The sequence below is a fragment of the Corylus avellana genome, chromosome 4, assembly GCF_965113065.1.
Source record: "Corylus avellana chromosome 4, dhCorAvel1.hap1.2, whole genome shotgun sequence".
NCBI lineage: Eukaryota > Viridiplantae > Streptophyta > Magnoliopsida > Fagales > Betulaceae > Corylus > Corylus avellana.
This window is the reverse complement of record NC_142493.1, coordinates 16,810,285-16,823,018: the sequence shown is the minus strand read 5'-3', so window position 1 is coordinate 16,823,018 and position 12,734 is coordinate 16,810,285. Positions and strand designations below refer to the sequence as shown.

Below are 12,734 nucleotides of genomic sequence, written 5' to 3'. Positions count from 1 at the left end.
TTTGTTTATATATATATATATATGTTTGAAAAAAATGCATTATGGCAGAGAAAGACGTTAAGAATATGTACAACATACCTAACTCATTAGTCAAAGCGGAATAATATCATCCGTATTGATTGTGAGAAGATTCTCCACACCCCACACTCCACAGATATTGAAATTTCACCCACCACCGCCACGCAAATCAAATCGGGTCAACTTTGTAATGCTCGTCTGAAAAAATGGAAGGATAAGTTTTGGTAAAAAAAAATTATTGAATAAATAAAAAATTATGAGTAATGCTATAAATTTTTTTAGAGTTCTCTTAAAATTATTTTAAATGTGATGTGACTTTTAAAATTACTAATAAATCATATCTCAAATTCAACGGTAATTTTAAAAGTTATGTCACATTTAATATAAGTCTAAGAAGACTTATAACATTACAAATATAAAAGAATTATCTAATTAATTAATACAATTCACCTGGGGAATCCACTCTACCTTTCTAATTAATATGTTTACATGTTTGGACTGCCGTGCTTGTGTCGGCTGTCTGAACATTATCCTTATCATGTTTTGCATCCATTGCTAATTATTAAAAACATTGTTATGGGCATGAAATTATGATAAGGACAAGAATGTTTGTTATTTATTTTATTATTTTTGCAAAAAAAAAATTAAAATTAAAAATATTTCTCACATCTTCTGATTTTATGAGACTGAAATAATGCCACATGACGTCTTCCAAAAAATGTCTCCTCGGTAATAATTGTCATTGACATTATGAAAATCAATTAAAGCAAAGATAACCGTAAAATATTTGTAATACTTTTAAGAATTAAATGATAGTACATGAATAAAAGTAGAATTAATATATATGTGTATCAAGACATGTCCACAAGGGGTAGTTCAATTAGCTGTGAACCACGCCTCATGAAGCAGAGATTATTAGTTCGAATTTCTTCTCTCTCTTCTCTTGTGTAGACATGTCAAAAAAAAAAAAAAAAAAAAAAAGAGATTAAAATTCTACCATCCTCAAGAAGTAGTTCAATCGGTTGGGACCATACTTAATAAAGCGAATGTCACTAGTTCGAATCTTTTTCTTTCTTGTGCAGACATGTCAAAAATAAATAATTAATTAATTAATTAAAATCCGACCTTGACTTTGATATTTTCTTCAATTTTATTGCTCAACCTTCAACTAACTGGTCCCATTTTTTTTTCTAAATAAAAATAAAAATTATAATAACGTTTTTTCATAATTAGTTTTACTCCTAAAAAATATTATTTTTTTGTTTTGTACTCCCCAATAATTTTAATTACGTCCCTTGCTAGCATGTTTGTAAATATTTGTATCCCACAACTGTTTAACACATGGGCTAATAAACCTTTTAGCACCTTCATGTGCCTCTTGGTATGGACAAGATTCTCTCCTGTTGAAATAAATTGGAAAAGATCCAATTCGATTGGTATAAAAAGTAAGAAGATGAAAGGACTAGAGGAGAAAATTAAGAAGAAAAAAAAAAAATAGATGCGTTTGAGTACCGGATTGACAGATTAGTATTACCGACAGGTTTATGTTGGAGAGAGAAATACCAAGAGAGTCAAACAAGAGTAAATAAATTAATATACATATTATGACGCCACTTCTAACTCAAAAGCTTAAGCTAATAGACTTAGGTCCACTTAAGTATATTAAGTACTCTTTCTCTTATATTTTTTTAATGTAGGATAAAAACCTCACAAATATAAGCACACCCGTTCATGTCTACTGGTATACAATAGTTAGAGACCGATTAAGTATTTTGGATTGCTGGCTGCATTTTGAATTGTGTAATTTCTGTTTTTTTATTCTTTTTATTTTTTTATCTGTGCTATTTATTTCTATTTGTTCTTACTTATTCATCTAAAAAAATGGACAAGTCTTTTTTTGAGCCAAATCCTTCCTCTCTTCACGGGTGTCCATTTTGTTTGACTAGACAGTTTACAACTGCAATTCTGGGCAGAAATGTACTTTTCTGTCTGCAGGATGCTGATATTGCCTGAGAGGGTCTTTCATCGATCTTACAATTTTGTCATCATCAGAGCATGCATGTGAATTGTGATATGGGTATCGAAGCAGCGTAGCCAAATCCCATGAACATGAAGATTGTCTGTCCTTTCTTACATTTCACTGTTTAACGTAACCCAGAAAACAAAACCAGCCACCATGTCCTCCAATTCATTGATTTCTGCAATGCTCCGTATGTTTTGGTTTATTTGTAAAAGTACCCAGGAGTTTCTCCAGTTTTAAACATTAGAGCCCAAGCTCAGATCCAGAACATAACATTTTGTTGAGAATGGGCTTTTGTTTTGTAATTCGGGCTTGTCCAACAACACAACTAGCTGCTGTCTGCTGAAATGTTGGGTCCAAAACAAGATCCTAGTGCTAGTATTAATGCATTGAATGGACCATCAGAGTTATTGTTCCTTTTAAACATTGTCAAACTAATAATGTTTGACACGTGGTTAGAATAGACAAAACCAGAGCATTTTTTTTTTTTCGGCTACGGTAGTAATGAAGGGTTTTAAAATTGAAGCGACTACTTAATAGCAGCAATGATGGGAAGTTACAACTGTTACACATGAAGCACTCAACGACCTTCAGGACCAGCCTAATTCTCGGGTACATCCAAGTCTCAGGTGGTTTTAAAACTTTGACCGAATTCCCATTATCAAAGTGCCTTGGATAAGGGAATTGAAGGTTAATTGTTGGGAATAATCCCATTCACACAAGCCCATCAGAAGAATTGTGGGCCTCAAGGCTATAACCGGCCCATGAAAGATTTGGAACTCCATACCAGAGAAGCAAGACTCTCACGATGGGCCTAACCCGGAAGATAGAAGCCCAAACAAGGTTGTTCCCGAGGCAAGTAAGTTCCGGGAAAGTACAACGAATAGCATAGCACAGTAAATCCTGGGAATAGGCGTTACCCGGGACCCAAATCAACCTGCACCAATTAAAGGCTCGGGACAAGTAAGTCCTGGGAACTCTGATTATGGTGCAGCTGGGTCTTAATTCTTGAATTTTCAAGATTTGGTCTTATTCCATGAAATTCGGATTAGGATCCTCCTCCTAAGTCGAATTGGGATAGAAATTAGAATCCGAATCCTAGTCCAAATCAAAGTAGAAGATCTACTATAACTCTACCTTTTAGGCCTATATGGCAAGTATAAAAACCCTAGACTCAGTTACTGTGAATTACGCATACATTATTTTAAAAAAAATATTGACTTAAGCATCAAAATGAGACTTGTCGACACCTGTAGCTAGTTCTCATAATTGGTTATTGTCTTGTAAGGATTGTGAAGTACCTCAAAGATTGGACTGTGGAGATCGTGAATACCTCGAAGAACATGCAGTTCACATTGTCCGAAAAATGTTATAATAGTGCATGAACAGATGGATAAAAAGGGTTGCCAAACAAGGCCTGGGTCAGCCCATCCTGAGATTCAATTCTATCAAATGCTTTTTTTTTAAAAAAAAAAAAAAAAAAGTAAATAATTTTTTTTTTGTTATAAAATATTAATGCATTTTATGTATATATTTTTTAAAAAAAATGTTCTAATGTGAAAATTATTTCATATGTTTTACTTTTTTTAAAAAAATATATATTTATCTCAAAATAAATAAACAAACATTAAATCAGCCCTGCAAGTTAAATTTTCTATATAGGTCTGGTTTGGCATTGCTGAGTTAGGCAGGTTGGGCCATCCTACGACTATTAGTCAACTGGGCCGGCACAAACTGGGCCAGATCCAGCCCAGCCCATGCCTTATCAAAAGTCTAGAGCCACATTTGAATAATAATAAAAAAAGAGTTAAAATAAATGGAATAGCATTTAAATTTAGAAAAGAAAAAAAAAAAAAGAGGAGAAAATCAAATTTAAGTACATGTAAATCCAATCCTTGTTTCCTTTCCACGCAGATCATTGACAAGAGTCAACACCCCCTGCTGGGGGAATTCACACTTCACAATTGAGAGTACAACATGAGACTTTACCGGAAACCGTGTGGGCCCACTTTTAAGGTAACCTCAGCTTCTTGATCGGCCTCGTTGTCCACTTTCCTCTGGCTTGAACATGAGTCATGTCCAATAATATACCCCCGTCCCCATTACCATAAAAAGGTCAAAACTCAAAAGAAAAAATCAAAAAAATGATGCCTAATAAAGAAGATTATGCACAAAACTGCGTGGAATGTTTTAGTCTCCCTTTCATAACGTGTTTTTGGGGGAAGTCTTTTTCCAGGAAATTTCTTTTAGTTGTAATGAACTTTTATAATATTTGTAATTGTTTAGGGTTTAGGGTTTAGGGTTTAGGGTTTAAGGGTACGTAGCTCAATTAACCGGCTACTATATCAATTAATTGAAAACCATACTTCATAAAACGGACTAAATATCACTAGTTTAAATGTCATTCCCCTCTCCCTCTCCCTTATGCAAACATGTTAAATCCTGACCAACGCTATAATCTTTGCAATATTTTTTTTTTCAAAAAAAAAAAAAAAAAAGAAAGTATTTTAGTAATTTTGACACTCCTCCAATAGGATTTTACGAAAAATCTTAACGGATGAGTAACATTACAAGAAATTGAAAGTTCGATATACTAAATTGTAAGTTTTTAAACTTTAAAGCGATAATTGTAAAAGTAATGAAAATTCATGAGATTAAATCAAGTTTGGGGTTTTTCTTTTTATTAAAATAGTTAAAAGTATTAACAAACAACTTTAATCATACACTAAAAAATTATTTTTTTACTTTTATCTTACATTAGAATACTTTTTTCAACTAAAAAAACAAAATACACACTCTAAAAGGTGTTGGCAAACGAAATGTTTTTTATTATAAATTTCATACAAATAGACTATAATGAATAAAATAATTAAGAGCGTATCTCTTTTCATCAATTAATTAAATTATCACATCAATTTATATAATAATTAAAAAAAAAAAAAAAAAAAAAACTTATAACGAAAAGTGCAGCACTCTATAACAAAGAAATGTGTGGCGTATATTGGGTTCAGAAGTGGGAGTCGATATGAGAAAAAAAAAATAATAATGGAAAAGAATCTGACCCCTTTCTTTTTTGAAGTGGAGGATAGAAGAATGAGCACTGAGTGCAAATAGACACCAAAAACTTTGACACCCTTTTTGTGGGACTTACAGTGAGTACCCTTTGCTTTCTCTCTCTGTCTCTTCTCTTTGTATGCTCTCTCTCTCTCTCTCATTGATGATTAGTAGTAGCTATTCAAGACTTGGGTAGCCCACAAAATTCAACAAGATAGTGATTTACTCTGTTATCTACTTTTTCTCTGACTTCACTGACTTCCCTGCCATCATCCCCATCTCTCTCCTCTCCTACCTCTGCTCTCCCATAACTATGTACCTCTCTCTCTCCATTTATTCTATCCGTCCCACTCCTTTAAGTGCTATAAACTAGTGTCTTGTTTTCTGGGTACTGATCAGTAAGCATCCCACTGAAGCAGAGTCTGCAATATTGACAAACTGAGTGAGGAACTCTTACTTCCCATCTAATCAGCTAGAGATGTTGATCCTCATACTATATTTTCTCTGCTTTTGTTATGCCTTGTGTTGTTATATTTGTGTCTGCTCTACTGAATGTTTGTTGACTCTGCTCAAGGGTTACTGCTCATGACTTGGTTTAATCGTGTGCTTCTCATGTTTTCTTATATGGGTTATCTTTTTAGCTATTTTTTTAGACTTTAGATTTGAAAGTGTAACTGGGTGGTCATATTCAGTCGACCTTTGCTTGATTGCTGATGATCTTTTCTAATATCTCTATTATGTGATGCAGGGTTTCGTTTCTTGTATCATTTTTTACTGTGTTTTTGGTGGTGCTGAGATGTGGTAATTTCAATTTTAAGTTGCAATGAGCTAAGAAGGGAAGATGCTTGGTTTTAGTCCCAAGTCGGAGACAAAAAATTTCAAGTACCTTTTGGGTAACTGCTATGGGAGTAATTGCTTTGCATAAAGCAAATTATAATATCATTAGACGTCTTCCGAGAAAGAGTAGTGCTTTACCAGATTGCTGATCCAGGAATGATTCTTTCATGTTAAGGAATCGTCAATCATGGTAAAAGATAGGAAATTCTTTTTTATGTAAACATGTTTGGAGATCTTCTATGCGCCTTTGTCATCTCAACTTTTTAGGTTGTGAGTTATGATCTTTAACCTGGAAAAATTCATGGGGAGTGAAATCTTAATGGAATTAGTACATAAATTTGCATCTACAACCTAAGTTGTACACATTTTCTGTATAATCGGGGCATCTTTCCTTCTTGGGCGTGGGTTTTTCGTCATTTTAGCTGTGTTTGGTACATGGCAGAGACTTATCCAAGATATTTCTAGAGCCTCCACTGTTGTTTTGCAATGGTTTGGTACATTGCTGCTACACATTGAAGTTCAGTAAACTGGAGGTATTCGATTTTTTTTTTTTTTCAAATAATTTATAGTTAGCACTTAATGGTGTTATAGTTTTGAATCCTTGTTACCTAGAAGGTTCTTGTTGCATCCATATAGTTTATTAGAAAGATGAGTTGGGCATGTTAATACCTCTAAACTGGAGAGTTACTTTGGTTGTCCATGGTCACAACTTCCCATGGGATAATTTCAACTATCAAGTCTCATCCTGTCAAATCGAGCTGTAAAAGTGAAAAATACCTAGGATATTAATAGTTTAGAAGATCTCATAGTCTAGGAAGAATGTATAATCTATGGACATTTTGTAAGTTAAAAACATAATACTTCTATGGTTAAATAGTTCATCTACAACCAATCAAATTCATATATGTTTCATTTCTGATATTAATGACGAGGGGACCTATAATATGTCAACATCTTGCACTAATTTTGATTCTTGGATTACTTTATTTTTTTAATATGCTGCTTCTGCTCAATCCTGCTGATATCAGAAGGATTGGTGAAACATATTGTAGAGCTTTTTGTTTATTAATGTAGTGTACGCCTTTTGCCTTGTTATTTTGCATGATTACTAGTCAGGGTTTATGGTGAGCACATAATTTTAGTTTGTTATTGGCGTGCACAAGAGTTCAGTGTACTACTTTCCTTGGCCTTTCGTTTTGGATAATTTGAATTTTCTGATCATTGTTTATCAGAATCAATAGATTCATCTTGATCTGGATTCATTGTTATACTTGTTGGTTTTTTATTTCTGAAATTTTCTTTTTCCAGAGATTTAAATAGTGACCTCTTTAAATACTGAAATTCAACATTTTGGGGCTTGCTTGCTCTAATAAGTAGCAGCTGTTGTTACTGTGGTGGTAATTATTTTTAATATAATAAACAACCAAGGCAAACATCATACATGAGCAACAATACAACTAAATTATGCAATAAGATTATAAGAGTTACTATTTTCATTCTTATTCATAATGCCATTTCGTAAATACTTCAGCATGAAACCTGTTTTACCATCCCATTCTTTCAAACTGGCCCATTTTGTTAAGAAAAGATGGTTGCTTATCTGTCATCTTTGGTCTCCCCTGATAGAGCATCTTCGATATGCCATATCTGACCATGAGTGTTATCTTTTACACGTTACTGTAATCCCATAGTAAAAGATCTTATAATTGATTTTTTCTTTTTTCTTCATGATGATCCTGGAGGATCCCCTTCCTAGTCTCAGAAACTACCTAATTCTGTCTGCCATTTGAATGCAATTCCTTATTCATATTGTATTTGCTGGAATTTGTTTTGTCCTGATTAAAGGCAAAGAGACAACTAAAGTAACGCTGCACCTCATACAAATTGGTTTTTCATTGGTGTTTCGTGCATACTTTTTAAGCCGAAAAATGTAAACTGAAATGCACGACATGAGATGTAAGCCTTGAGCCATAAGGAATATGCCCCTTATACACCCCAGACATTATTTGCTTCAGAAATAGAAGCTTATGTCCAGGACCTGTGTTTCTTTATTGGAAAATGCTTCCTATTAAATCCAAGATTTCTTAGTTGACACAAATAGAGCACCCACTATTAAAATACGTTCACACGAGTTGAGGACATGAGGAAATAGAAATTTGTTGCCCATCTCACACGGTCTGATGGCATGGGATGCGTATGTGGTCTCCAAAATTATGCAAAAAACCTTTCCCTCATTCTAATTCTTGTAAAAGTGAGCCCAGTACCATAACTGTTGATTTTATATTTCTCCCAAATTTATGAGTATTTGTTGGTGTCATGGTACTAATTTGATGAAAACAAATGCTCAAGTCAACTTCCCTTCCCCAGTTTCCCTTATTTGAATAGGAAAAAAAATGCTCAAGTCAACAGCTCTGTTGCTTCCCTAGAGCTCCTTGTAAGGTTTCTTGGAAAACCAATTGTCAGACTTGATTAATGACACTTTGTTCTTCAGAATAAATAATTTCATTTTGGTAATTTTCTTGTTATTCCTAAATTTTTATGTTTCCCCTTTCTCTTCTAGCCTCAGCACTAGAGATGGACAAACATCATAGGCTAGAAGTTTAGATTGAAGAATTTTTCTCTCTGTTGTTTGTGTTGAATTTCATGAATGTAGATCCAAAACATGAGTAACTTCTTCAAACTGCATTTGTAGTAAATAGAAGTGGAAGAGCTTTTTGTTTCCTTTTTAGAATCTCAAGAAAATTCTACTTGATACTCTCGAGTTGCTGGTGTCATGTTTATTTGGGGGAATAGAGTTGACGGGTGTATACGTGCAAGGGTGATGCAATAATATTTTAAGGGTTGGAAGGAAGACATAGGCCTAAACTTCAAGTAAGTGGCAGGGTTATAATTGGCGTTTGGATCATATCTAACCATCTAGAAATTCTTGCAGCTATGTTGGCTAACAGACTGCATAACCTTTAGTTATTACGGATGTTCATAATATGTGTTAAGTTACTATACTGGTTGCTGTCATACTTATTGATTTTTCTTCCTCTTACCTACTTTCATCTTCTCAAATTTCAATATTTCTTTAAAATAAAATGAAAATTTTGGACCTTGATAGAAATTTCCTTTCCTGTTCTAGATGAATTTTGAAAACTTTATATTGCTTTATAAAGTACATATCTTTGGAGTGGAAGAGGGACCATATCTGCTTTTGGTCCATGACAATCTCACTCGAATTACAGGAGAATATACAGCTTCATTTCAAGTAGAAGATCTTTGCTTGCCAAACTTTTTCCCAGTATTTCTATCAAAGTTGAAGCAGTTGCATGTGACATAATCTATCTGCTGGGCTTTTAGTTTCAGTCTTCAAATACCATGTATAGCTTGTTCTCCATGGTCAAAAGAAGTAATTCAGCGGGCTGATTGGAGTAATGTTAACTACCAAAGGGTTCCGGAACACCCATATTCTCCCCCTTTGGGACGGATTATATTTCTGGATTATAACTAGAAATCCTTTTTTTTTTTTTTTTCCTTCTGGATCCCCCCTAGCATCAATAACTCAACCCCTACCACCTGTAGGTCGTTTTAGACATGTTTCCTTTGAGGTGGATACCTGAATGCCATGTATGGCTACGAAGAATGCCAAGTATGGCTTGTAATAATATATCCTTGGGGGCATACAACAATTCTTTTGCCATTTGAGGCATTCACTTGCAAACTAAAGATGCAATTTCTTCCAGTAGAAATATAGGCTGTTGATTGCTTCCATTTGAAGGACTTATCAACTGAATTTATTTTTATGGACATTTAATAGTACTATTAGATCGATGACTGCCCGCTTATTTGAACAGGAAGCAAGGGCTCTTGCAGATCAGTGTTCATTGATGATTGATCTCTTGGGGCGACATGGTGTGTTTTTTGTTCTTGTTTTAGTGTTTGAATGGGAGTTTTACACTTCAACACGGATACAGGTTTTCTGTACACTGTAAACTCCAAAATATAGAATAGTTTTGGGGGGGGGGGGGGGAGTGGTGTGGAGGAAAAAGAAAAACCCAAAATCTAGAGTTTGAAACTTGGCAGAAAATCTGCATTCTAATTCATTTGTATCATAACCATGTTCTTGTGTGTGTATTTGTATTTTAGCGCATGGATAATGTATTTGTGAATATGGAAGAACCAGATGGGTGCATTCAATAGCCAATTTGAGTAATATTGGTCACTGTATAAAACAGAAAATAAGTTGTTTCATCATATATGCAGGTGAAGAGCTAAGCGACAGCCGTCAGAAATCGGCTCTCAACCTCATTGCACTACCCAGACATGGTAACACCAAACTCTAACTTGGAATCTGGAAATGATTCAGGAGTCAGTTGCCAAGTAGCTTCAAATGTACACGTGCAAGAAGCATCCCCTGATCCCTCCAAGGACAGCACCACCAATTCATCTTGTCTGACAAATGTCGTAAAGCTTCAACCAGATCCAGAGCCCATTTCCCTCGACTTGACACTCCAATTCAACACCGTTGATGCCGACTTGAAGGACACGGGTGAGAGAAGTGAGCCAGCAGCCCATAATTCAGCAGGAACAGTTGCAAGGGTTTTCTCTTGCAATTATTGCCGGCGCAAGTTCTTCAGTTCACAGGCGCTGGGTGGCCATCAGAATGCTCATAAGAGGGAAAGAACAATGGCAAAGCGCGCCATGCGGATGGGAATGTTCTCCAATACCTATACTAGCTTGGCTTCTCTGCCCCTTCACGGTTCTGCATTTCGATCCCTTGGCGTTGAAGCTCACGCTGCAATGCACCAAAGAATAGCATCAGAAAGGCCACCTAGAGGTGGAGCAAGGTTTGAACAAGGCTATTTTGGACTGCCGATGTTTATGGAAGATGATGATGTCGGACTGTTTTGGCCCGGGAGTTTCCGGCAGGTGAGTGAGCCAGAGGGATCAGTTGGTGGTACTTTGTCTTCGGAATTAGCTTCAACTGCAAACATGAATTTTCCCATGACAGCACCATCTCCGAGTACAACAAATACATCGTCACCTGATCTTACTTTGAAACTTTAAAGACTTTTTTGTTTGAATTTGATCGGCTTTCAGAAAGAGTTCACTTTGTACATGAGATATGCACTGGCAACGGCTATGCGCTTTTTAATTAAAACACTTTTGTTTTTGGTTCTTTAAAGATGTTTTTGCTGCTGTCGTATAAGAAGTTGTGGAGGATGAAATAATTGATAAATATTGCCAAGTAAAGTTGTTTATAGCGTTTGAATTACATGGCCACGTTGTTAATCTACTGTTTCATCTTTTTTATTTTTTGTGGGTGATGTACTGAAGTTTACTGTTGTTAGATTGAAATGGTTGTCCTTTGTTGAGCCTCTCAATATGCTCGAACAGATTATATTTTGCATGAAATGCTGCATGAATCTGTTTACTGTAATTGGGATGTTATTTTATATGATCCACTGCATAAATCTTTTTACTGTTGTTAGATTGGAATGGTAGTTCTTCCACCATGCATTTTCTATTGGTTGCTCACACTGGGATAAGGGGAGAGAAGAGATGTAGGCCACGACAATTTCAGTTACCCTATCAACTACCAAAAATTAAAATAAGAAAACAATAATTCAGAAGCAAGACTGCTTCTTGGATACTTCTGAATATCATGGTAATTCCAGTTATAATATTGATAATTTGGCCCATGACATTATTGATGGACTCTCTTAACTTTGTATCTTATTTTTTATGGACCATCAATTTCTTCTTGTCTCTCCCAAAATAAAAAATAAAAATAATAATAAAAATAAAGATTTATTAGTGTCTCAAAATATGTTATTTTATAATTTTATTAAATGAGTTATAATGTACCTAAACAAGTTGATGAATAGAATTGAGGTGAGGCAGAGCGACAACGCGTTAATGATTGGAGGTGAGCCTTTTGACGCGGCGGCACAAAGGTGCCGTGCATACGCCAACACAATAAGCTTTCTCGCGTTTCTACTTCTAAACTTGTTGGATCTCCCGTCAAACCACCCTCTGATCTAGGCTGGATATCAAAGCAAATAAAGAAATAAAATAAATAAATAATAGAGGTGAAGAAATCTCACGTTGAATCTAAGTTTTACTGCACAACCATGGGACTAATCACAATTATATATATATATATATATATATATATATATAAGTGTAGAAAAGCTCGAGTGCAATGAAAGTGCGCTTGAGCGAACTTAAACAAGAGCTCGTCTAACAGAAGTTGTAATAGAACATAAACTTACACAAAAATGAGAAAAAACCAAAAACAGAATATAATCATTGTCCTAAACTATGAATCAACTAGTTTCCAAAACCCTAGAAAATCGACCATAAGCCATATTTAAGCCTCCTTAACTCTCTTACAACCCATTTGCATGAAAAACCTAGCCCCTTGAGCTTTAAGCCAAAGGCAAAGCTTGAGAACAACCCGAAACCGATGTTTCCTGACGATTTGCAAGACTTGATTGACCTTTTTCTTAAGCTTTCTCAAAGTAAAACCTGAAACCTCGATGTTTATTCTATATACCTTTTGTAGTCTTATGATTATTGATTTCATGTTGTATTTTTTACGTAGCCACACGTTTAATCATTCATATTATGTCTTTGTAATAAGATTAATTATTTTAAAGAAATACGTGCCTTAAACAATAATTATAAACAAAGTACGATTTATATTTTATAATTGCTATTGTTTTGTAATTTTAAAATAAAGGCTGTTGTTTTATGTCACATATTTATGTCTTAACATGTTCAAATGACGTTCTAAACCAATACAAACACACGTCAA

At 34.7% G+C, this 12,734-nt stretch overlaps 1 protein-coding gene across 7 annotated transcripts; it reads left to right on the top strand.

The window, feature by feature from the left end:
• Window positions 1-5,114: 5,114 nt before the first annotated feature.
• LOC132179267 (zinc finger protein 7) lies at window positions 5,115-11,227 on the top strand. Of its 7 annotated transcripts, none has more exons than XM_088515958.1 (3): window positions 5,172-5,190; window positions 5,841-6,119; window positions 10,178-11,227. In XM_088515958.1, the coding sequence occupies exon 3, from the start codon at window positions 10,238-10,240 to the stop codon at window positions 10,979-10,981; it is 744 nt and encodes a 247-aa protein (XP_088372084.1). In that variant the 5' UTR covers window positions 5,172-5,190; window positions 5,841-6,119; window positions 10,178-10,237; the 3' UTR covers window positions 10,982-11,227. The 7 variants fall into 7 exon arrangements, with proteins under 7 accessions (XP_059447948.2, XP_088372084.1, XP_059447944.2 ...); XM_059591961.2 differs by lacking the exons at window positions 5,172-5,190; window positions 5,841-6,119 and adding exons at window positions 5,197-5,534; window positions 9,769-9,826; XM_059591959.2 differs by lacking the exon at window positions 5,172-5,190 and adding an exon at window positions 5,197-5,534.
• Window positions 11,228-12,734: the final 1,507 nt, after the last annotated feature.